General features: G+C 32.6%; 1 protein-coding gene across 1 annotated transcript in view; it reads left to right on the forward strand.

Annotated features, from left to right (window-relative positions):
• LOC124369529 (MAP kinase-activated protein kinase 2) overlaps positions 1-27354 on the forward strand; it is a 71351-nt gene that overhangs the window by 36016 nt on the left and 7981 nt on the right. Inside the window, exons 6-8 of the mRNA XM_046827551.1 lie at positions 4109-4184; positions 12455-12665; positions 16646-16875. Of these exons, the coding sequence (XP_046683507.1) occupies positions 4109-4184; positions 12455-12665; positions 16646-16867 (509 nt within the window). The 3' untranslated portion in view covers positions 16868-16875. The remainder of the gene's footprint in view (positions 1-4108; positions 4185-12454; positions 12666-16645; positions 16876-27354) is intronic.

Consider the following 27354-nt stretch of genomic DNA (forward strand, 5'->3'; position numbering starts at 1 on the left):
ATATCTCACAGTTTCAACCAATTTAATACTCTCACATTGACATTGTTTATGACCATGCAAACATTCACAATCATGGTATTTAATATTTACTACTCTATCAATTTTCATATTCTTTTGGCAAATATGCATTAAGCATGTCTTTTGGTTGTTTATTATCAAGCCATTGTCATGAGTCCATTTGTTTAACGTGTTAAAATTATTCTGTAGTATTTTTTCTGCAATTCTTATATCTTTATGCTGTGACAGGAGTAGTATGTCATCTGCAAAAGCAAAAATGTGACAATCCTCAATCTTTCTTAAAATCTCATCTAAATAAATTATAAAAAGAGCTGGACCGATTTGGCTTCCTTGCGGTACTCCGTACTTTATATTTCTCTCATCGCTTAGTGTGTTCAATACTTTTACCACAAATTTCCTGTCTTTTAAATAGCTCTTAAACCATTCTAAATAGGGACCCCTCACACCCATTTTGAATAGGGCTGCAACAATCTTATTATGCTCTACAGTATCAAAAGCTTTTGAAAAATCAATAAACAAAGCCAATCCATGCAGTTTAGTGTCCATAATTTTATTTCCTATATCTGCAAACCCTTTTAATGCCATTTCAGTGTTGTAATTCTTTCTATTAAGTGCAGTATTCATTTACTAAGTTTAATTTTCACAACTTGAGCCAAGGCAAGAATATTAAACCACCTAGAACAGGACCTACATAGTATTTGTTTAAAACTTAAAACCAGCGTAATGTTTTAAAAATTGAACCTTTTCAGGTTGGATATGCTACATTTTACTCTACTAATAGAGACCTTTAATTTGATGTACTACTCGACCTATGCTCTAATTTAAGATTTCCCTCTGACTCCTTGCCATCACCCTGACATGAATAAAATTGTAGTTACTTCAAATATAAGATTTATAGGTGCAGTAATGATGTTCCAAGTTTTATTGCTTTACTGTAATCATTCGGGAATTAACAAGCCCGTGTGGGATAGGAAAGGTGTTTTTCTTATTGTTTTCTCCCAAAAGGTGAAACCACTAATGTGGCAAGGTATTGCGAAACCTTAAGAAAGTTAAGGCGGCAATTCAAAACAAACTCAGTAACAGAATTGTGTTGATCCATGACAATGCTCGGCCCCATACCGCTTGTGACACTCAAACATTGATTCGACAATTTCGTTGGGAGCAGTTCGATCACCCGCCCTACAACCCGGACTGAGCACTATCTGACTACCATTTTTTCCTGCACATGAAGCACGAGCTAGGCGGTCAATGCTTTGAAACCAACGATGAAGTGAAAACTGCAGTGGATTCGTGGCTACATTAGTTGGCAGGAACCTTCTACGAAGAGGGTATAGACAAATTGATCACCCTCTATATCAAGTGTTTGAACATCGGTGGAAACTATGTCAAAAAATAGTTTAAGGTTTGGGCTTTCATGTAGAAATAAAATTGTGTTGAAAAAAAACAATTGTTTTACTTGTTTTTTTTTTAACGGTACTTACTTTCTGAACACGCCTTGTACTACACAATTGGGAAATAATCCAAATAACCTTCATCTTGATGTTCAAGTTCTTCATCCTCACACAAACTGTGAATCGGCAAATGGTTTTTGAGCACAATAAATAATTACATCTTCCACACTTCCATCGCTATCACTGATATTGGAATTGCACTTGTAATCACTGTCTAATAACAAAGCAACAGCAGAACCCCACAGTTTTTTACGCCCATTATGACCAATTTCACAACTAAACAAAAACGAACAACTAACCTTACATTTAGCAGTGGACAAACGAAAACAATGATAAAACGTTCCAATAAACAGGTGGTCAATGCAATGCTGCCAGTATGAAAATGAATTGAAATGTATTATCTTCTTAGTAAAGACCATGGCAACCATATCTGTTGGATATTTTCAGAACTAGAACTGCCCATAACAATAAAGTGTCTAAACATAGACTACGTAACCAGCACGTGGCTCGGCATTCAGTCTGGGCCTCTTAGCACATAATCAAGTGCGTATGTCTTCCACAATAGATTAATATCTATAATTTCTTTTATTTTCTTCAATAGGTTTATATTATTTTAATCTATGACAGTGAGTGACACATAATAATATAAGTATAATTTTAAATCAGTCATGACTGTAATTTAATTAAATGGTTTAATTGCATTAACTACACAATTAAGTAGCAATTACTGTATCTTACCATAATTATCATTTTATAATATTAATTTTATTACTGCAGTAATTACTTTTGATTCAATTCTTTTAAATGATGTATATTTTATTTTATGTAGGTCATGTAACAAATTTTTTATCACATTCACTTCAGTGTGAATTTTTGACATGTATGTAACCAATAATAGTTGTTAAATTCTTAAAAGTAGCATTAAATTCTCTACACCACTTTCAAAGTTACTGTTTGTATTTATTTATTTTACTTCCATGTTGTTAATAATAGCAAAAGTAGGTACAGATCAAGTCTATTTCATAGTATGTGTTTCTTGTTGCTTATTTAATTTGTTTTAATAATAACGTGAATCCTGTACATTTTCTTAAACCAGACACACATCTCATGGAATAAGTGTCTTACAACAACTAAAAGGAAGAACTTTGTTCCTGCTTTCTTAAACTATCAAGATCAAAGCTAAATGCAAACTAATTGTAGGCTTTACTGTTAATAATATCTTGTGAACAGTTTCAAAGTGAAAACTAAATAGTTTTCTAAGTAAAGGTGGAATAATATTGTAATCTGCTTACGGATGGCAGTATACTAGACCTCAGCTCTTATATTTATTTCATCGGTTGTCTCTAGAGGTGACTGAAGTCTCTTCTGATGTTATTGAAATTGTTAAATTTGTGTACACTATGCGACATTTTACCAACAAAAAATAAAAAGTATTGAATATATGACAGTTTTAACGTGTAAAATATTGGTTTAAAATGTTTTTAAGCTCAATTAATGCTGTAATAAATGGCTTCAAAAGTTTTTTTACCAATTTTGGCATTCAACAAACACAAAATAAAAGATTTTTTTTTAGAAATATTAGTGTTACCTATCAATAAAATAGAATGCATTTGCAGATAATTAAAGTTTTTTATAACTAAGTTACTGAATTGTACCTCAAATTTCACACTTCCAGAAAAATCCCCTAAATCCTACTTTACCAATTCAAAACTAATAAAAATATCCTTCCCAATTATTGTATAGTCCAAAAAAAGTCCTCCCGGCTGAGAGCATTAGTACACGTACTCTGGATATGCCTTGTAGTTTAAAAATTTGTTAAACTATTTTTCTTATTTTTATACAATGACTAAAAATTATTCATCACTTAAACCTTGATAATATGATGTTCTTTTAAGTGAATTTCTGAAAATTTGGTTACACAATATTATTGAATATTTGATGTTACTGTTAAATATCACTTAAGCATTATATACATTTGAAAAATTGTTTATTACAAAGCTAGTGCTTACCAGTACTAGAAACTTGAAATGCGGAACATAAGAGGATATATTGATCTTAGGATGATGACATGAGAACATGTAATGTATTCAGTGTAGTTGTAAAATATTTTAAGTGGTTGAATAATAATGATACAATTTTATACAATCACCAGTCCAACTCTCCAGTCACTAATCATCTCACACAAATGCCGGTTCACTGCTATGTATATGTAAGGAAAGAAAAGTTTAGTTTAAGGAAAAAACAGGACCTTCATAAAATCATGTCGTTGTCTGTTGGTCTGTGCAATAACTCCTGATAGATAGTCCTAGAGGCTTGAAACCTGGTATATAGGTTATTTTTGGTTCAAGGAAGAGCCATATTGATTGTGAGCTCAAACTTTAGTCCTTCCATTTGTCTTTCATATGTGCGATAACTATTAATAGGAAAGTTTTAGAGACTTGAAACTTGGTGTTTAGGTTGCTATCTGTCCAAAGAAGAATTGTATTGATTTTTAGGTTAAAGGTCGATCTGTCCGTCCGTGAAATAACTATTTTCCTACTTTCTGTCAGGTACTTGGACAATTTATTGTATAGGCTTATTTCATGTTTAATAATACAGTAATTGAAATTTGTAATAATATACTGCTTTCTTCGTTCCAGCTCCTGAAGTGTTGGGACCTGAAAAGTATGATAAAAGTTGTGACATTTGGTCATTGGGAGTTATAATGTACATATTGTAAGTATATATGATACTGTTTTTCATTAAAATAGTCTAATTTAGTTGGTAATTCATCTATTTCGTTTTTATTGAGAGTTATTGTCAGTTCTCTATCTGTGAGTACAAAAATAGTTCTAGGCAGATCTGACATTCACTCATGACTCCTGGAATTGTACTCTTTTTATTTTTAAGACAATTATTGATGTGAATTGTAACATGGGTAATCTAAGAAAGTTAATACCTGTCACTGATTTCCAACTGGACAGGAGGACATCCTCCAGACTCAGGCATCATTTGGGTCAAGGAAATCTCATTTTGTAATGTAGATTATAAAGTGTCTCTGAGAAGTAAGTACCATTTGGTTGTGATGCCATGCAGAACTGTGATTGTGCTGTAGTGTCAGTGGTTCATTACTTCTTCATTGTTTAGTGTTTTACGTTTCTTGTGATTGCTAAAAATGTTTAAAAACTATTTATAACTATTGATGAATCAACCGACTGTACATTATGATAGCCTATTTTTCAGTGGCTATTGCAATTCACTGAGAGTAAGATTTATGGTGAAAATAGAAAACAAATGAATTTACGATTCAAAAAATGAATGCTCAGTCATGGAATTGTGTTGCTCTATGACAACGCTTGGTTCCAAATTACTTGTGATCACTAATTTAACAGTTCAGTTGAGGGCATTTTGATCAGTTTTTATAATGTGCAAATAAAATAGGCTAAACAATTAAAGTCTTTGTATCAAAAAATTATTCTCAGACACATTTTGTTTTATAACAAATGTCCTCTTAGAATAAACATTAAGTTCTAAAGTAATCCAGTCAATTTACATTGTTGAAAGATGATTAAAAGACATTTTTTTCAAAAAGAGGATTACAGTCAATATTAATATTTTGTGTAACCAATACTTTATTGTTTTAATTTTTATATGCTCCTCATTATTTTCAATGTTTTGTTTTCATTGATTGATGAAGGAGTGTAATCTGTTTAACCCTTTTAACCCCGGCCATTAAATCACGTGATGTGCCAGAAATCCCAAGCCATTTTCAGACAAAATGCAAGGGTTTTGTAAAAAATTCATAATTCAGTTATTTTTTAAGATATTTATGTAATTCTTTTTTTGTTTTACTTCTTTATACATGTAGCTTACAGAAATATACAAATAAAATTATTATTTTGAAAGTAATTTTTTTACATACATATACATATATAAAAAATAAATAAAATTGAAAAATTTTCAAGTTTGATCATGGAAACCATATATATAAAAAAATATTTGACACAAAAATACCCATTTACTTTATGATATATTTAATCCTTAATAAAAGGAAACAAAAATTATAGGCCTACCTTATTTACAAGTGGAGTAACATTAATTTTTGTAAAGCCGTGTAAATTTTTCTTTTTGCCATTTCTGGGCAAGGCAATGTAGGAAATTCACAGTACTAAAAATAAACTTAAAACCAAAGTTATTTCTGACAAAATAACTAAAACTGTTCATAATCTAAATTTAAAAAAAGTTTTAAAACAATATTTACATCAGAAGAAATGTTTTCGAGATATCCATCACTCAAATCGTCGTCACTAATCACATCCACACCATTTGCAACTAGGTTACTAATTAGTGTATTTTCACTTACGGGAGACTTTGAACGATGTCGTTTACTCATTTTGAAATCAAATAATAAACTAAACTTTAACTTCCGTACTTTACACTGCTTTAACCTAAAACTGTGAAGAAAACGGAATATTCACAACCACGTGATATACAGCTGTTTGCAACAAGCGTGAGCAGTCAGTTGAGACGAACTGCAATTGCTCAGTCACAGACTGACAAAATACGAAGTCAAACCATTACAAACTAATATATTTCGATGCAAAATATCTTTGTGCACAAGTCTGTGAAATTTCAAAGCATTTGGTGAAATAGGTGGCCAGTAAAGTAATAAAAAGTGCACGTCCACACTATACGGACGTCGGGAGTTGACGCCATTTTTACGACGTCCGTATAGTACGGACGTCGGGGTTAAAAGGGTTAAAATATTGTATTTATTTATTTATTAAAAGTAAGCGAATAGGAAGAAAATCTCTAAAATTGTATCAATTCAATTTGGGAGCACAAAAAGTTTAACAATTGTCATACTACTACGCTAAAGAAAATTGTTTTATTTGGGGCAAACAGTAAAACATTGTTTTACAAATAAAATAAATACGAATATTGATTGACTTGTTCTAATAAATGTAAAAATTGTTTAAATACCACTCAACATTTGATTACCACAATTGACAGAACAACCATCAGCTGTTTAAAACCTTTTTTTGGTTTTTAAAGGTTGCAGAGTTGAAAATTATTACAAAGCTTGTCTTTTAATTTTTTTAAAATTTACTTATAACTGATATCATATAGTCATTAAGTTCCTGAAATTGTTACTTATATCCATGCAGGAGTTTGCTAAAGTGGAAATTTCTCTTCCTTTGGTTGCACTACTACTGTCAAAAGTGTCAAGCCATCAGACATCTTTCCGTTTTTAAAGCTAAAGTAAATTGCTTAATGTAGCATTAGAACAGTAGAGTTTAGAGCAGTATGAAAACATAAAATTCTTCATGATGCTTTGTAAATACATCATGTTTGTTTATCCATGGTCCCATTTACCTGAACAAAAGAAGTAAAAGTATACATGTCCAGGCATAAAATTGAATAACTGACTAAGATGGTATTTTTCTTGAAGAAATTACAGGTGCTTTCTTTTAACCTGGTATAGATATAATACCAGCCATGTTAATGGAAACTAAAAACATGATCAACAATCCAATTTAAATAAAATCAGCCCCTTATCAGAAACCACCTGCAGCTTTTGACAGTAGTAACAGAAATAATTTTAGACTCTCATTGTAATCGCAACCAATATTACCAACTGCAAAAAGAGAGCTATTCTCTTCAGAGAGGACGTCCTTGAACAAAATTAATAATTCTGTATTGCAGTATGGCAATATACATTATATTCCAAGTATCATTGTAATGTATGCATATGTATTAAATATTAGATGTATGTTTTACAAATAAATTAATAAAATAAAAATGCCTTTATTTATGAGTGTATTTCAGCAAACAACTTTTTTTTTAAATCAACTCAGGTCAACACTAAATACTAACTAAAACTTACAAAACTACCTAAATCACAGGTCAGCACCCACAAACTCTAGTTGGTATTGATTAAAAATTCCTTCATCTTATCTAAGTTGAACAAGATACAATACTTGTAATTTATTTGGGGAGGCCATTGCAAATGCCAGAACCAAAATAAGAGAAGCCTCTTCATCTAACTTCCAGCCCCAATTTTGGAAAGTAAAGCCTTCTATTTTGGCGGGTGCTTCTTTGAGAGACCTCCTCCTGATACAACAGTTTCTTGCTGAGGTACTGTGGTTTTCTAAATTTAAGAACCTTGTTGAACCATGCAACACGTCAGCATCCTGCACACTGCCTCCATGGGAAGTAACTTGACAGCATCAGAGAAAGGAGAGATGATCAAACCATCTCAGGTTGAAAATGAACTGATGGCTCAGTTCTGCAGCTCTTGGACTCAGCCAACATCCTCTCTCAAAATGCAGTTCCCATAGGCAGGTAGATAAGTAGTACAAGACTGACAGGACTAACGTCTGCATAAAATGCAGTTTCGTAGTCTCCGGCAGTAATGTTTTAAATCTACACAAACCCCTCAATCTGCCGGTCGCACACTAGGTGACATGAGAAATGATAGGAAAAAGTGAGGCCACAGTCCAAACGACGCCAAGATTCTTAATTCCATCGCACATGGCTAAGCTCTCACTGTCGGGCACCACCACCACCACACTCTCATTAAAGGCCTGTAATAGATTGTGTGGAGCAATATGCAGGACTGTGCATTTGACATTGCAGGATTGACCTTGTTGACATGTGGTGTAGATCAGCATTAGATGGCAATTTCTATCATATCCAGCTCATAAGCGAGATGCATCTGACAGTCATCTGCATACAAATGGATGGTGCAACTTTGCACACACAGCGGGAAGTCTGATGTTTACAAATTGAAAAAAATTAGGCCGAGGCAGCTGCCATGAGGTACAACACGCAATTTGAATAGGGCAAGATTCATTGCCCAGTGGTGCATCAGGAACTCATGAACAGAATAAAACACACCTGACACCACAAGGAGTTTTCAACAAGCTTTAAATTGACTGAAATTTTGAATGTTTTTAAGCTCCTCAGGAAGCCTGTTGATTAGTCTTACACTATATTGTTTTGGGAGCTCTGCAGAAGCTGTTGTTCTATGTTGTCATATTTGATAGTTGCTCCTACCCTTTGTCCCGTAATTGTTGATGTCCATACTCTTCACCGAGGTGCACTTTGAGAAGCAGTACAGATCACTGTTCTGAATTTTTTATTTTCTAAAAATAGTTTGTCTGTCTAGAAATACTTTTATAGACTTTACTGAAAACTTAATTATTGATATAGGACGGTAATTGCTGGGCTGCAATGGATCGTCCTTTTTAAAAATTGGAATGGCTAACGGTTTTTTGATGAAAAAATTACTTTTTAAAAGTAGAGTTGATTAGTTTTGTTACTTTTTTTAAAGAAGGGTTGATTAGTTTTGTTACTGGTGTTAAAATATACTTGCAGTAGCGTTTAAGCAACTACATAGACATACCATTGATGTCTCAGGAGTTTTTCACATTCAGTCTATGTACAACACGAGCCACTCACCTCGCTATCAGAAGCTAACACCATAAATGAGACCAGGCTATTCCCTAAGAGATGATGGACTTTAAATGATGGATGAAGCAAAGTGACTGAGGAAACATTTTATTAAGCTCATGGGCCACTCCTTTTGGTACTTCAAAGATTTTGCCATTAACATCAGTTTTCAGTTTTTAAATTTTTGGAAACTTGAGATTTTTTGTCATTAATAATATTCCAGGTGTGTTTGAAAAATTGTCTATTTGTTCTAGGGCACAATTGATGGCATAAGCTTTCGCGGCTCTGATAACCTTTCTGTAAAATCTTTTGTATGATTTAAAAAGTGTTTTGAAATTCTTATTATTATTACTTTTAATAGAAATGGAGGGATAAAACTTTAGCTCTTAGACATATAACAGACATATAAGACATATAACAGCTATTAAAACAAGACAAACACATAATTAAAAATTCAGACGTCAAAAACTTGATGTACTAATATCACAGGCCAAAAATTTGTCAATGGAGTAAAAAATATTATCCTTCAACCATCTATCTATTACTTTTTTGAACTGTTTCAAGGGCACATCCCATGCATTTTTAGGCAGTTTATTAAATAATTTAATTTTCATACATATATGACTACTTCTGGTTTTTTCTAATCTAACTAAATGCTAAGTCAAGAAGATGGTTTTTCCTAGTAAAATAATCATGAGTCTGTTTTCTTGTAGAAAGGGTATTTAAAGATTCCTTAACATCGATCAAGCAGCAATAAATATACAGATTTGGAAGAGTCATTATTTTAAATTCTTTGAAAATTGATAAACATGACTCTCTATCAGAAACATTCTTGATTGCTCTTAAAGCCTTTTTTTGACATGTGAAAGCATTTTGTGCACTACAATAGTTGCCCCATAGAGTTATTCCATATCTTATGTGGGAATGGAAAAATGCATAATAAGCAGTTAACAACTTATCTGCAGTAATACAGTTTCTTAGTTTCCTAAGAAGAAACACGACTATGGACAATTTTTTACATAGTTGCTCCACATGGCAATCCCAACTCAACCTACTGTCAAGATTTATACCTAATAACTTAACTGGTTTGATATATTTGTATGTATGGTTGAATGAAAATATTATTTTTCTGTTTTGTGTGTGTTTTACAACAAAGAAATATTTAGCAAACCATTCTAAGGCCCTTTCAAAAGCTTGGCTCTCTTCTCTTATTAATACATCCAGATGGTGATTACTGTTGAGAAGTGTAGTATCATCTGCATACAGTATTGTTGTGCAAGGAATGTTAGTAGGCAAATCATTGACAGCAATTATAAAAAATAGGGGGCCAAGGACAGATCCTTGTGGAACACCACTTTCTATCTTTTTTAAACTAGATCTGTCATTCCCCTGGACAACCATTTGCTCTCTATTAGTCAAGTATGACTGCAGCAGCCTTAGCTCTCTGTCCCTGATACCATAAACAAACAATTTTTTAAACAAAAGCTCGTGACAAATGCAATCAAAGGCTTTTGTTAAATCAATTAATAATGCCGAGGATAACAATTTATTTTCAAAGTTTATTAGTACTTCATTGACCATATTTTCTACTGCTTTAATTGTATTTTTACCGGGCACAAATCCAAACTGTTCAGCACAAAAAAGATTATTTGCAATAAGAAATGTATTTAACTGTTCCTTTACACAGATTCAAATATTTTACTTTACTATAGGGACTAACGAAATTGGTCGGTAGCTAGATTCATTTAATTTTTCACCTCTTTTGTAAACTGGAGTCACCTTTGTTACTTTAAGCGCTTTAGGATATATACCTTGTTCTAGCATCATATTAAAAAGAAATGTCAATGGTTCAACTATAACGTCAATAATTTCCTTCATGACTCTTATTAGGTAAACCATAACAATCTTCACTGCAAGACATACTTAAACTGTTAATATACTTAATAACATCAATAGGTTTAATTTTATGCCACTTAAAGACACTACAGACACTATTTTGACCCTGAGTACAAATACAAGATACACGGATACAAGAATACTGCGAGTGACCCATATATTTATTCTAGGTTTGTAATGATTCTCTGACTCTTTTGAAAGGAGAAGATATATCCAAATAAAATTTTAGAAAATCATTAAACATTTTATACTGTTCATCTGGAGGTTCATTATTATCCATAATGTCCCATTTCTCAATTTTAAGATATCTGTTCAGCTGTTTAATATTCACAGGCTTAACAGATGTTCAATTTTCAGTTTAAAACATGGTTAAAAAATGGTGGTATGGGTTTTAGCAAATATCCGTTAACAACGACTTCCTACACAAAGTGATCAGAGATGGCTAGGTTAAACATATGGACCGAAGTGTTTGGAATATTTATAATTATGTTGTCGATGGTTGTGCTTGTTGATGCGGTTACACTTGTCGGTACGTTCACTAAACAATTTAGATGAAAAGAATCAATCAATCAATCAATCAATCTGGTAAAATATCTGGTAACATTTATAATTACAAGGTTTTATTCAAAAGCTGGTATTTATGTATCTCCTCATTCATTTAATACATTTGTAATAAACAAGTGATCAAAGTTTAACACAATCTTTATCTTCAAATTCATTAAAAAATATATACTAAATCTACATTGTGGTAAGATATTTTAAGAATATCTTAAAGTCACTGAGTTTTGGGATCAGTGTGGTTCAAAAGATTAATATATAAATCCCCAATTAAAATAAATTTTAGTTTATTCAAAGATAAAAGTTTTTCAGAAATTCAATTTTATTTAAAACAACATCCACTTGGAGATCTGTATAGTCCGGAGACAACTAGTTTTTCTCATCACACAAACAGCTCATCTACCGTATTGATAGCTTTTTGAGCGTTGATATGTATGACTCGAACGTTTTTTGAACAATTTTGAATTTAGAAAATTATTTGTTTGGAATTTTGGTTTAAATTTTGAAGAGTTGTTTTTGAATATGGATCAGATATTCCTATCTCACGACTACAATTCGACAGGCATTCATTTTAGTTTTTTTTTTTTTAATTTAACTGTACATTTCCGGTGATGTTAATCTTCACAAAATCTGCTTAGGATTCGTGAGACTGGTTATCAAGACATTCAGGCTCTGGATTTTGTTTTATGTGTTTTTTAATCTCTAATTAGTAACGATTGTGTACTGTTTAATTGTTATTGATATTTTAGTAATTTTATATTGTAGTAGTATATTTTAGGAACAATTAATCAGATCAGGAATATACTATTGCTAAGATGAGTGCACAATGTTGTACTTATAGAGGTAGTTATACATTGTCACAGAATAGTCTTCAACTTAACAGCTATGACTAAACAAGCTATATATACAACATCTAAATTCGAATAATAATGATGAAAACACTAACTTAAATTTACTTAATTGATTCAGTGTAAATTTATGTTAAACAATTTGAAAAATTCAGTGTAAAAATAAATCAGACACTAACATTTGAAGCGATTAATTATCCACTCATCATTTTAAAAATTTAAATTTTGGGTGTTGGATTATGTTTGCAGATTGTGTGGTTATCCACCATTCTACAGTGACAATGGTCAACCAATCTCCCCTGGAATGAGAAACAGGATCAAGACTGGTTCTTACAGTTTCCCTGATCCAGAATGGCAGAACGTGTCCCAGGATGCGAAGGATCTCATACAGGGCATGCTGCGAGTGGATACCAACAAACGCCTCAATATCAACCAAGTCATGAACAACCAGTGGATTGCAGTCAGTATTTATAAAAATTACTCATTTATGTGCAGCCTACTTATCCACTCCAACACAACAGACTAGTCTTGCCCACTGTCATTGCAAACAGTCCTAAATTTCAAAATGAATATGAGTAGTAATTTATTAATAGATTCAGTTCAGGATGGAAATTATTATTGAGTAGTTTAAGGTTATTTGAATGGAGTGGATGATTATTTACCTAACAAAACTATACCATATACGAAATTAAACAAACAATTGAAATTTGTCTGATTGTTACTGATTAGGAAGATTTATCACAAGAAAGGAAAATTTCACACTAGTTATTTACAAATATGCAGAAATTAATGGCACCTGAAGCATTTACTCTTCATTTGTATGAGCTGCCTTATCAGATAACTCTTGTAACTGCCCAATTGTTAATGCTATTTTCTACACGCTTCTCCCAAAATTAAATAGAAAGTGTTTGGTTTTGAAAATAATACATTTAAGCTCTATTTGCCACATACGTGTTTTTTATTTGATCATTTCGTAATAAAAAATGTTTGTTAATGAGAGTTGCATTAAAAAAGTACAACTCATAATTTCCTGGTGCTATGTAATAATTTAGGGAATTCACTTTAATAATTTTAATGCTTCTGAATTTTAAGTTGAATATACTGCATACCACAGATTATCATATATATGTATGGGTAAAATATCTGGTAACATTTATAATTACAAGGTTTTATTCAAAAGCTGGTATTTATGTATCTCCTCATTCATTTAATACATTTGTAATAAACAAGTGATCAAAGTTTAACACAATCTTTATCTTCAAATTCATTAAAAAATATATACTAATCTACATTGGTAACCACTAATACAATTGATAATAATTTATTAATAACAAATATCTTAAAGCATTTACACAATGATATAAATAAAATTACTTACACAGTAATGTATTCTTTACAAAAAACATATCCATAAACACTGGCTTCTTTGGTTTGTTTATCTTCTCCTACTATTTAAGTATGAATTACTTTTGTCTAGATACAAATTTTGTATAAACCATTAATAAGATGATTTTATTATTTTATATATTCCTTCAAAAGCCATGACAGAAAAAATTACCTTTTTAATATTCTAAGATACATCCAAACCACAAAAGAAAATTCTATAAGTGATAAAATTAAAATTTGCATTGTAACACAGCTTGTGCCATAAACACTAAAATTACACAGTGTATGACTGTTATGTGCCTTTTTTCTTTTTCTCCAAAGATTGACTCTGCTACTGGATACATTAGGGACTCCCATTCCCTCCACTCTAATGCAAAGACCTCTTGGCTACTAAAACCTACCTCCTAGCCACTAAAACCTATCTCCCAGCCACTAAAACCTACCTCCCAGCCACTAAGTGCTCCCAGCCTCTTCCTTAATGCCCACCAAACTCGAACCACTTTAGAGCAATACTGGGTGAGTGCCTTGAGTTCTTCTTTACCTTTAAAGTTCCAGCGGTTAACGGAAACAGTTATCTTACTGGCAGCACACTACATTTCTTCAAGTCGGATCATGACAAGGACTAAGGTCTCGGATACAACTGTCCAGTGGTACAGTGGTATCTCAACCTTTCCTTTTCCAATCTATTGCAAAGGAAAAAAGTGTGCTCAGGAACGTCTTTCTCTTGAGAATAATGGCAGGCGCTTTAGTCGCTCCTTCCAATTGTTTTCAGATAATGGCAGAAACACTTATGACCAATGTTGATTTGGGTCATTTAAAAGTTGACTCCCATGTTTCCATTGTGACTATATAACCATAGTTCTTTTATGAGTCTTTTAGGCCAAACACCTTCGCTCAAAGCCTCCCATTCACACAAACAGATAATTATTTTCTCTACAGCAAATCCCATTTATACATAATGTTATCTTATTAAATTATAAATGTAAAAGTTTTGTGAAGGTGTTCAGATGTTTGATACTCAATCACACAAATAGTGGAAAGATTTAGAAGACATTTGGCATGTATATCACTTAGATATAAGAATAAAATATAGATATATTTTTATTACAAAGTACAACCCATAATACTGTGTAAAATAATTTTTTAATGTGCATACTATCTCAATCCATTATATTCTATTTTATTCAAAAGAATGGACCTAAATAAAGGAGTTTTTCTGTACATTTCGGCCAATTCAAAAAGCTTGATGAAATGCTCTACTTTACTAATGAGGTACTTAACCAGTGTTGTAAAGACTTGAACTCTTTTTTCCTCAACCCCACTGCAATCAAAATACACATGCTCATCAGCCTTCTTATGTTTTAATCACAGTTTACTTAACAAATTTCCACTGAGGATTCCCATCCTGTGAAAGAGCTTTTCCAGATGACAGTGCCCTATTACAAGCTCTGTAATCTGATACAGAACATCTCTCTCTAGCTGCAAGTAAGAAAATTCTCTAGAAGGATGCACTGAGGTTGTAGCCAATCTTATTAATTAAATGACTCCTGAATATTCCGCGGAACGGCTGAGGTCCCATGGACTTCGCTGAAGATTTTATATTTGTCAATTCATCAGTGGTTCCTATACTTGTAATTCCAGCGTGGCCGGGGACCCAACACACACTGCCCAACTTGGAGACTGCAATGTAAGAATCGCAAACAATCCTTGACCTGAAATTATAGGAGAAAACAGCACTTTGGGACAGCCTGGCTGTCGGAGAAAGTGTTGTTTCTCTTGTCCTTTACTCCAATATTCAGATTATCACAGGTGCACTCCATAACAGAGCCATAACATCTGCCTGGAATACAGAACTATATTCATCCATAGGAAGGCAGTACACGAGAGTGTTTCTCCTCAATCCTCTGAGTGTGTTCCACTTTGTCTTGGAATTGTCTGCATTTCACTCCAAAACACTCACAAAAGTACATGTTGTTTGTTGGAGTGCTTGCCCTAGTCAGTGTAAGGCAAACTATATAATCCACGGATCGATGACCGTTAAGTACTGCTTGCACTTTCAAAAATTCATCTTTGGTTCTAGCCCGGTGCTTTATAGGTATTCTCACTCACTCAGGAATGTTTACCGACTTTCCAGTCTAGCTCCATGATTTCATACAAATGTGGATTTTCACCACACTGCAAGGTTGTGGATCCTGTACTGTATAAGAGCTTACATCTGCTTGAGGTTGAGGTATAACGTTTTAGGCAAATTACTCTCATAACTAATAGAGGTAACTTGTGTTACTTTGGTCAGTTACAAAATTTCTTTCTAAAATATATTGTTCTTATATGGTATATTTTGATATTTCAATATTTCCTTCTGCTGGAGTATTGGGTTCACTTACCTTGTCACAGGAAGTAGAGGTAATTGTAAATTTTTAAAATTTCCTCCCAGATATACACACTTAGTACACAACACCATAAAAATACATAGCACATAACATTATGCTTCCTCAGACCATGTGGGAGTAGATATTTTTGGTGAGCGCTTAGAGTGATGGAGCACAATAACATATTAACTAATGATTAGTTTGTGTTAATGTATTATGTATATATAATTCTGACAGTGTGTGTAAATAAATCTTAAAACTGATGACACTACAGCCTGCTTAGTCTGGCAAAGTGTCTAAACCCAACACTATAGAAAACAGAAATATCTAAAAAATATCTATTACAGCATTGTCTTTACTATGAGAGTTGTTACTATATGTATTTAAGTAAAAATTCTTTTGATATTTGCATTGCAAGGCTAAATAGGTAACAGTTTGAATTTATACATACTTTAAACATGGTTACAGTGCTCTATTAGCCCTAATCAAACAATGACCAATGACTTACTGATTTTTTTACCATCAATATAATAATTACTCAAGAGTGTGAAACCATCCTGGATCATTGATTGAAAGTTGGCAAAATAAGATGTTCTTATATAATTTAGAGGTATATAAAGCATGAGCAACAGAAATTCACCATTAAAATTGTAAGAGCTGTCTGAACAGAATGGTTATGTTCCAGCAATACACCAGTGTTCCACAGACCCCACTACATACAGGACGACTGTTGAGAGAGGGTGAGGACTTGTGGCCTGAGGTGCAGGAAGAGATGACCCGCTCACTAGCTACCATGCGTGTTGACTATGACCAAGTGCACATCAAGGCACTCAACAATTCCAACAACCCTCTTTTGAACAAGCGACGGAAGAGGACTGTTAAGGGCACAATAGAAGCATCATCGTAACTTATTAAGTAAGTTGCGTTAACACATTTTGCGTCATAACCTTCTAATGATAACACACCAGCCAAAAGTGCTTATCATTAGACCAAAAGTGCCTTATGGACACTTCAAATACTTTTAAATTTAAGAAAACCAATGAAGAACAACTTTACAAGTTAGTGATGGCTTTTGAAAATAAATATTCTAGTGGAATCGATGAAATACTAATAAATGTATTTAAACATCTATCCTTAAACCTTAAACACATATTGTAAATTCAGCATTGATATCTGGGTTCTTCCCATGTAAATTAAGAATTGCTTAACCCATTGCGGATCAACGACGTGAGGGTGACGCGGAGCGAGGCGTGGACCAAAAGCACAATGACGTGACCCTCACGCGGATGACGTGGTAAGGATGACTCATTTGTTTTGAACGCTTATCGCTGTTATAAGTCTCGGAGATTATTTATAGTCCGTTTTCCTGGACTGGCTTCCTATCTTATCTCTGGTACCTGTCCACAAATACTCCCCTCGTTATCGGTCAATAACGTTTTTATTTGCGACAAATTGTTTGTCTGAGTCGTACAGTCGTGGCGTTCGATTTTCCTTTGCCTCGTGTGCGTGTACGTAAATAAAATGGGTGATAATTTACGATCATCTGAATTAGATAGACTATTATTAGAAAGTGGAAGTGATGAAAGTGATATCGATAGTGTTATTGAGGATGGAGACGATTCTATCACGCGTATAATTGTTTCCGTGACTATCACACCAAAATCCACTACTAAGACAAAGACAGTCTCAATATTTTGTAAATATTAGATTAGTTGTTTCTTGAATTGACAGTTTTATTAGAACATTTTTTTATTGTGTAAAACGTTTGATCCGTCCTACATCAAACAGCTACAACACGCAAAAAACGTTAGTAAAAATGTTATGTACCTGTATTTTTACATTTGTTCTAGTATAATATACTTGTCTAATATGATCTGTATAATGTTTATATAACATAAATAACAACATAAACAAACAAAAACATGTATAATTATATACGCTGGCCTAATTAGCGAGCGCGCTAAGCAGGCAGGTAGGCGTGCAAACACTGCGGGTGCTGCGTTGTAATACGGATTAATTCGTACTCTAAGGCCCGCGCGCGCGCCGTTTTCACGATCCGCAATGGGTTAAGTAATACTCATTTTCAAAAAAGGGAACTCTCATGACCCTTCTAGCTATAGATCTATTTCTTTATTACCAATTTTCTCAAAAATACTGGAAAAAGTTTTCTATAATCAATTAATAGACTATTTAGAAAGTAATAAATTTGGAACTTTGTCCCTTTTTCCAAAATGGTGGATATTGGGGGTAACCCCAAAATTTCATATGGCACACCCCATCACGCGATACCTCATTAGAAAGATCTTGTTAAAAGAAGACAAATGGTGAAAAACTAGAGATGTCTATCTTGTCCCATAACAAAAAGGTGCTTATTTTAAACGTTTGCATAGTACGCACTTTTATCTTCTTAACCATTTCATCAAGAAGACCTGAACTCTGCACATTTTTATAAATTATTGTATCCTTATAATATTACCTTGTATTTGTTAAAATTATTAAAAAAATTACATTGTTCGATTGAATTGCGTACTTTTAACACACTGAATACGGAGCCCGAGTACAGGTCGGGCTAGCACGCACGCCGTTGTATACGGAGCCCGACCTATACTTGGGCTCCCGCACTTAATTCAATACGTTTAGGTTTTCGGTAAAAAATCGGGTTTAGTTGTTTCAGACTATTTTCTATGTTATATTGTTTATATTTTTATACGTCTTTTTATAACAAGTAACAGTTTTGCAGCTGTAAAAATAGTATTTTCAACTATTGCACAACTGCTTAGTTACGTAACTGACTGACGATGCAGTGATGCGAGCATTGTTATTTATAAACAAAGTTCCACTGTTACTGAATAAAGTGATAAATGTTTGTTTAGTGATGGTTTAGTTTATTTTGATTGGTTTCTTAGTGATACAAGTTTTATTTTTCTTGATCATTGTGTAAAATGAGTAATCATTTAGACAAAATAACGATGCGCATGATACGTGATATGATGTCAGATTCTGAGCACGATTTGGAGGATAATCGTATTTTTAATGAAAATAAAAGATCATCTGCGATTCAGTTGAAGAATCTTGGGTCAAATTTATGATTCTGGATCGTAGAGTGAGTTTCTCAACGACAATGATCGTGATCCAGATTTTGAGGTTAGGCCTAATAATCAAGACGTGAATGATTCTGATTATGATTATGATAGGCCTTCCATTAGTACTAACATGAATATTTTCTTTATTTTATGTTAATTTTATTTTTTTTAACACATTTATAGAACATTAGGTGGTTTAACCCTGCAACTGGCTTTAAGCGATTATCGACGCATTAACTACAGTTTCAAAATGGCACTAAGCTATTTTCGATGCATTAACTATGTCGTAATATGATCTCTCACAGCAAGTCTATTTTTACTTTGTTAAAAGTAAAACATACGTAAATCTAAAGATAAAGATCCAAGGTTTCATATTATATCATAAAACGTTCTATAGTTACGTTAAATCTTTCATTATAAAATTCTAAACTTGGATGTTCACATTTCCGATTGCCATTTGTTTGCGTAATTTCCGAACACGCTAAAATTACCGTATGTTTGTAAAAATTTCCTATCGTGAGTTTACGTTCTACACGATCGTAAGTGTCGTCATTGAAAACAGTGTATTCTTGGCTTTCAGAAACATCTTTTCAATAGCCAGTAGGAAAATAAATGTTTATAAAATGAGCGTTTGAAAAGCTCGTGTTTTGTAAAATCCCAAAATGCCTAATGCGTCGAAAATAGCTTCATTAAATTTTTTATTTTTGTTACTTTATCGTTGTCTGGAAATAGTGAAAATAATATCAAAACAAAGAAGAAGTATTGCTCTAAGCAACAGTATCGTCAACGAAGACTATGAACTAGTATTTTATTTTTGTTCTGTTGCGCAATCACCGACTTAGCCAGTAGAGAAGAACAACGCATCGCTTGGTTGCCATGTTGATTTCTTTGTTGTTATTACGCCATTGCCGGTATTAGTGTATTGCTTGCTATTTATTTGGATATTTTGGGCTTTTCGTTATTTACTGTGTATAAATAAAAGTTTGTTTAGTTTTTTTTTTTTAATTAGTGAAGTGAAAAATGTAGAGGTTAGGTTAAGTTTTAGTGAATAGGTTGGATTTTTGTGAAACTGAAGATAAGCCTATATTCACGTAGGTTCAGTGTTTTATTATTTTGTAGAAAATTTAATTTTAATTAAAATTAAATTTTGATTTAAATTTTTGCAAAGGTATTTATTATAAAAGCATATTCATGTATTTTGGACAATAAAGTTTTTTTATTTTTTCTGAAGGTATTAGCGTTTTATTTCTATGACCATCGCTTGTTTTATTTTTTTAACAAAAAAGTAATAGAGATAAAAATACATTGTTGTACATTTTTGTAAACTTCAATAAACGTACTATCTTTATAAATAATTTTTGGATGAAAAGAAATTTGTTAGCTAAAAAAGTTAGGCATTTATTTCACAATTTTGACTTTTGAAAAATAAAAAAAAGTTTGTTGCCATATAAAAATATCTGATACAATGTAAACTTCTATAAATATCATATTTTTGTCTTCTACATATATTTATCTCTTAGAAACAAATATTTGTTCATCCAATAGATTCCAAAATCTCACAATGGTAGCCTATACATAATAGTGCTATACAAACTTTTTTCAGATTTTGTAGTTTTTATAGATATATTATTCAAAAGTATCAATAAACTTCTTTTACCTAATTATTATTTTGTAATTTGTAATTGAGGTATATAAGCAAACTTTTGTATAGTTTAGAATTATTCTAAAAAATTTCATATTACCTGAGAGGTAATACATTTTGAGAAAAATTTATTCTTTACTAATATTTTTACGTTAATCTGTAAATAAATAAAAATACATTAAATGATTCAATCTTTAATATTTTTTTGGGAAACTACATTTATTTCTAAAGACATTGCTGTTTTTAAAATGTTTTTATCTTAAAAAATAGATGAGCAGTGATTAAAATACAAAACCCTTACAAAATCACCAAAAAGTACCTGCCATTTTGGGAAAAATGATGGCCAGTTCCAGGGTTAAACAAGTTTATACAACATTGGGGGGTTGAAAAATAAAACATTTATTCAAAGTTACAATTTTTCAAATTTTATTTTTTTTAGATAATTTTGTTTATTTGTTCAAACAATTATTTTATCATAAAAAGGCACATTTTCTAAAACTCTGTGTTCTCCTCTTTAATTTGATATATAATATGTTAGGTTAAAACAATGTCTGGGTCATTCCATGCGAAATCAACCAATTCTACACTATGATTTGAACCTTGACCTCTCAGATTTGTATGATTTTTTGTTTATGTGTTCTACCTACAAGAAATAGTTAAAATCCAAAATTTCAAATTTTTTGGGCTTTTCGTTTTTGAGTTACAGGCATTTAAAAAGCAAAAAAAAATACAGTTTTCAGTCAATTTACGATTATTTAAAAATGACCTAGTTCCAAAACTATAGCACCTAGAGAGCTAAAATTTGTAGCATTCTCTTCCTCTTGAAATTCCCTTCAATTAGATGTATCACATGACTATGTTACATACATTTACAAATTTTCAAAAATATTCAAAAAACATTTTTTGAAATTCCTAAAATACGGTCCCTTGGATTTGATCAGGAAAAATATATGTATTGCCCATTATCATTGACTACATACATGCAAAGTTTCAGGATGGGGTGTAAATGGGTTCATATTTAAAACAATTTTTTCCTACTGGAATACCTGCCGGTTATGTGTGCGTGAGCTGCTTCTGGGCTACACATACTATTCTCGGGACATATGAAACTGATATGAACCTAAATTATTTAAATAGCATATCTTTTTAAGACTCTGTTTACTTGAACTTTTAAAGTTAAAACTTTAAAGTTATTTTGATAACTGCTAAAATCATTCCTTTAAAAAAATATTTTTAAAGGGTTTAAAACAAAAATAATAAAAAATATATATATAATGAAAATGTGTATATGCCTAACACCACTTACCTATTGTTTGTTTGTCTTCTTTTGCTCAAACATGAACCAATTTATTCTGTGACTGAAATACCTAGGTTATATCTTTTGCAGTTTTTCTTTATTTAAAAATAACAATATAATAGTTATGTAGGCCACACATTCATGTTATTACTAACTCCTGTATTTTTTAGAATTTTAAATATTTATGTAATGAAAGTATTTACATAGTACACGGTTACACTCTTTATTACTGATATGGAACACTACTTTACATTAATTCTTCTTAATCTTGTGAGATAAATTTCCATAGCTTTAGAAGAGCTCTTCATTTCTTCAGGTGTCAAAGAATATGTTCTTCCGGATGCTGTCGTTGGGTCCACTGTTTGCAAGAGCGTATTTCCTGGCACATCAAGTATATCTCTTGGCTGTGGATAAAAAAAAGAATGTGCTGGACCTTATGGGTGCAAACAATTAATTTTGTAAATGTCATTAGTTTTCTTTTCAATGCACCCAAGCCACCAAGAGTCATCATATGCCACAGTCACAAATCCGCCATGAATTTTTTCCAAATCAGTTGGGGTTATTAGCTTTACGGTTGTCACACATTCAAGGGATCCATCAAAGCTGAAATAGTAAGGCTTGACATTAATTTGATTTTCTGTATGGGGTTGAAACGAATGAAACTTTTGTGTGCCTGTGATTGCTTTTACTTCACTATATCGAGGCAGCAACAACAATTCTTCGGTCTCTTGGTAGTCCTCTATCGTGGAGTACTGAAAATCAATGCTTCTTATATTTGTCACAGCAAAATCATATAGTTGTTTAGGTGTGAGGATTTGTTGGTCATACGGTCTTTGTAAGCTGGCTTTAGCAGCTAGCCGCTTAACAGTTCCGCCAAGGCCGTCGCATGCACTCTTGCCATGGGATGTTGCGAAGAATTGCCACTCTGCCTCCACATTGAAATCTGCATTGTGTAAACACAAGTTGTAGAAGTTTTTCTTGTTCTTGTACTGTGCAGCGCTGCCGTCAGAAAAGTATGTGATCTTCTTGAGCGTAAAAGGCAATCTTTCTTTTAAGATTTCTAAGAGTTTTTTCTGAAAGACGTAGAAGGCTACTGTATTATGTTCTAAGCATTCTGAGATAAAAACATACTGTAAGTGTTTCAATTTTCCCTCCCATTTGTAATAAATGATAAAAGGGTGCAAGGTTGCTTGGGATGTGGTCCAATGGAAGGATTGTATTTCATCTTGTACAACAAACGAATAATTTTCAGCAAAATCACAATTTACTACCACGTGACCTTCAGTCAAATTTACTTTTATTTCACTGTAGTATTCTTTCTGTTGGTTGGCTATAAATGAATGAGTTTTGAGTTTCATAAGTTTTTCCAAAAAATCATCAATAAAATCATCCGTACTTTTGACTACAGTTTCCATCAAACACCTATCCACAGTTACCCACCTTTTAAAGGTGACTTCATCAATCATTTCATCATTAAATGTGGTAGTCAATAGTTCTTTTAATTTAGTAATACCAGGGCATTCTTTACACACATCCATGTAACAATGCTGAGAAGGTGGATTGCACATAATCTTGGCCAGGCAGGAATGATACGATTTTAGAGTAGTTTCATCATCAAATTTCAAATCTTGCATTTTTGCTCCATTCATCATCAGCTTAATGTTTTGGTGCAAGGTACATACACATACAGTGTGTGTCCCACTTTTCCCAGCCAAAATGCAGTTTTTGGGCTTTAAGTCACAAAATTTTGAGAAACCAATTTTGTTTTCTGGGAATTTTTCCTTGAACAACTGGTATATTTCATGCAAATTGGCCAAAAACCAATCTTTTTTGTATCTGGAGTTTTCCTTCTTTATTTCTGATTGTTACATAATCTTTTTTCCCTGGCATCAATCTGCTAACTTCATCAGAATTATAAAAATCTTTTACAGATTCAGCGGTAACTTCACCAAGAGTTCTTCCAGGTTTTGGGTTAGGGGTTGAAAGAATCCCCTTTTCTTGTACCAACTTTTTAGCTGTTCTAGCCATGTAGTTTGTAACTTCAAATTCTTTTTCAATTTTTTGACAACTCCAGCTTTTAGGTAAAATAGACAAAATTGTTATTTTTTCACTTCTTTTATTTGTACTGGCAAATTTTTCTTTAAGCTGTTGCAACATCTCTATTTCTGACTCTTCAATAAGCTCAACAACTTCCTGTTGGCTTGACTCTGGCAATAAGTTCTTTTCTAAGCTAACTTTAATTTTATCCAATTTCTTTTTTGTGTAGCTAGGTACATTAAACTTTTTCTTCTTAAGGGGTGACTCGCCGATTAGTTCCAGTGATTTATTTAAATAATCTAAAGAGGATTGTGGATCAGTAAAAGATTCATCCAAATTTGAAGTTCCAGTAGTTTGCAAAACCTCTTCATCTGTCTTGTAAGATGCATAAATCTTTTTCCGACATGTATCACAAATTTTCATGCCACTAATAATTCCTAAATCTAAAGAACACATCCAGTCTGTTACATTTCGTAGCGATTTTGCACACATTTTCTTATGTTTATCAGTTTTAAAAGGGTTACAACATTTTGTAGAAATAACTGCCCAGTTCTTTTGAGATGCCATTTTAGTTATAAAAAGTTCTTTTTTTTAAATGCAAGTTAATATTAATATATTTTTTTAACTAGAGAATTTTTAATTTAAAAAATGTTTTGCTAAATGTGTTTATTTTGCTGTGTATGTATAATTATTTATAAATATTTGTAGAGGTAAGTACCTGCTTCACATTATTATTTGCAATTTTAGTGGCACCAATAAAAAAAACACACACCCAAATCACTTGTAACTATATACACTAAGATAAGTTTTAAAACAGTATTAATGTACACTTTTATAACATTACTAAGACTGAACAAATAATAATATAAGATTAAAAATGTGCTGAGATGTTTACACAACCAAGACATTCAGGCAACTGGCTTATCTGGTGCACTGAAAAGCAAGTTGTAACATGGAAAACTACTGACTGACTGGGCACAGCAAATCAAGTTGTGACATGAAAACCACTGACTGGGCACTGCAAAGCAAGTTGTCATTTCAGGTTGCCACATGTTTCTCTATGAATGCATTCTTGGCATGTGGCTGGTTTTATACACAAATTCTTAATAATATATATTATTATAAACTATATATACAGGGGTGCTGAAAAGTCCCGGGACGGTCTAATAACTTTTGAACTAATTACAATATAAGAACCAAAATTTACATCAAGCTTTTGCTCATATAAAACTATTATTTTATGTATTTCACCATGATATCCTGCTTATGGGGGAAGGTAATCAGCTGGAGCAAACAAGACCAAAAAGACAACAATGAAATTGCCAGCTGACAGATACAGTTGTTTTATCAACTCAGTCACTTAGAAGTCTTCAAGCCCTAATTTTGCAAGTAGTTTCAGTAGTGCTAGTTTATTTTGCTATGGCGCTTTCCGAGAGAGAAAGAATAACTTTATTAATGATGCGCGGGTTTGGTGACCGTATTAGATCATGTGATGAGTTAAGGCATCTGTTTAATGATACTTTTCCCAGATAAGGAAGGAAATACCTTACCTGCTGATAAGGAATTTCCAGATAAACAATGCGATATCAGCGTTCTACAATCGATTGGGATATTGTCAGCAAACTGAAGGCAAACACTTTGAACATTTGTTATAACTGTTTTGGTAAGTGATTTGAAGTAAAAGAAGTAAAATAAAAGATTAAGTGTCTCAGTTTTCTCTAACAACCAGAATGTTTGCATTTGAAAAATTCTGTATTTTATAATCTTTGAGTGTCCGCCATTTTGTAATGCGTCAACTGTTTTACGTCAGATTTTCGCCAAAATGTTTCAATTAAAAAGAGCTTTAATTTGATGTACGACTCGACCTATGCTTCTATTTAAGAATTTTCACCAACCCCTAGCGGGACGTCCCCCATAAGCAGGATATCATGGTCAAATACATAAAATAATAGTTTTATATGAGCAAAAGCTTGATGTAAATTTTGGTTCTTACATTGTAATTAGTTCAAAAGTTATTAGACCGTCCCGGGACTTTTCAGCACCCCTGTATATATATATATATATATATATATATATATATACGACCTATATATATATTATAAGACCTTCATAATTTAGAAAAATTTCTTAAATCACAAAAAACGTCAGTATACTGAGTAAATTCGGTGTTATAGGCTTAGGGTTCAATGTGTTAAAAAACTAAAATACCTTGGGAGTCTAATAACGGTACGCTATATAGTTAGCCTGATCTTACTTGTTTTGGGAAAACCCCTGACTTAAGCCTTATCAGTTGCCCTGATGCCTGACTGCCTTTTGACATGTAGTTGTAACCCAGCAGTCCTTTAGTATGTGCAAGTCTTCTTCAAGTCAAGAATTGTTTCCATTGACAATGGAGCTAAGTGAATTTGAGCGTATTACTTTATTAATGAGGCGTGGTTTTGGCGATAGAATTAGATATTACGAAGAGGTAAAAAATTTGTTTAACGAAACCTTCCCAGATCGCAGCCCTGTATTAAAATCTGTCGTTTATAAAACGGTTCAATGTTTTGAAGAAACTGGCAGAGTTAATATCCAAACCTGGAAGGCCAAGGTCAGCTTTAAACTAGGACCTTTCATTGGATGTTTTACAATCTGTAGTGGAAGATCCTCATGTTTCAACAACTTCGATCTCTCAAACTGTTGGTATATCTAAAAGATTGGTCCTTAGAGTTTTGCATCAGAACCATTACAAAACCGTATAAAATTAATTTAGTCCAAGAACTGTCAGAAGATGACTTTGATCGTAGGGCAGAGTTTTGCGAACTTATGATGGCGAACATAGGCAACAACACGATTGGACTGAATAATATCGTTTTCTCTGACGAAGCGACTTTTATGTTAAACGGTAATGTCAATCAGCACAATTGTCGTTATTGGTCTAATATCAATCCTCACTGGATGAAGAAACAACACACACAACATCCAGAAAAGTTTAATGAATGGCTTGGGATCATAGGAGGTCAGTTCTTAGGACCATTTTACAATTAATGGAAATCTTAATGCTGATGGTTATCAAACGATGTTTGAAGAACAGATTGTTCCGGTGATTCACCAAGTTTTTGACAATCTCGATCAAGTTTGGTTTCAGCAAGATGGTGCACCTCCGCATTATGGATTATGGATTAAATGTCCGTGCTTATTTGAATGAAATATTTCCAAATCAATGGATTGGTAGAAGGGATGAAATCGAGTGGCCCGCAAGATCCCCTGACTTGTCACCTCTTGAATTTGATACAAAAATCATTTCTTTTTAATAAAATCTAACTTCTAAAAAACTAATTTAACATATCGGTAAA

The sequence above is a fragment of the Homalodisca vitripennis genome, chromosome X (assembly GCF_021130785.1).
Source record: "Homalodisca vitripennis isolate AUS2020 chromosome X, UT_GWSS_2.1, whole genome shotgun sequence".
Classification (NCBI taxonomy): domain Eukaryota; kingdom Metazoa; phylum Arthropoda; class Insecta; order Hemiptera; family Cicadellidae; genus Homalodisca; species Homalodisca vitripennis.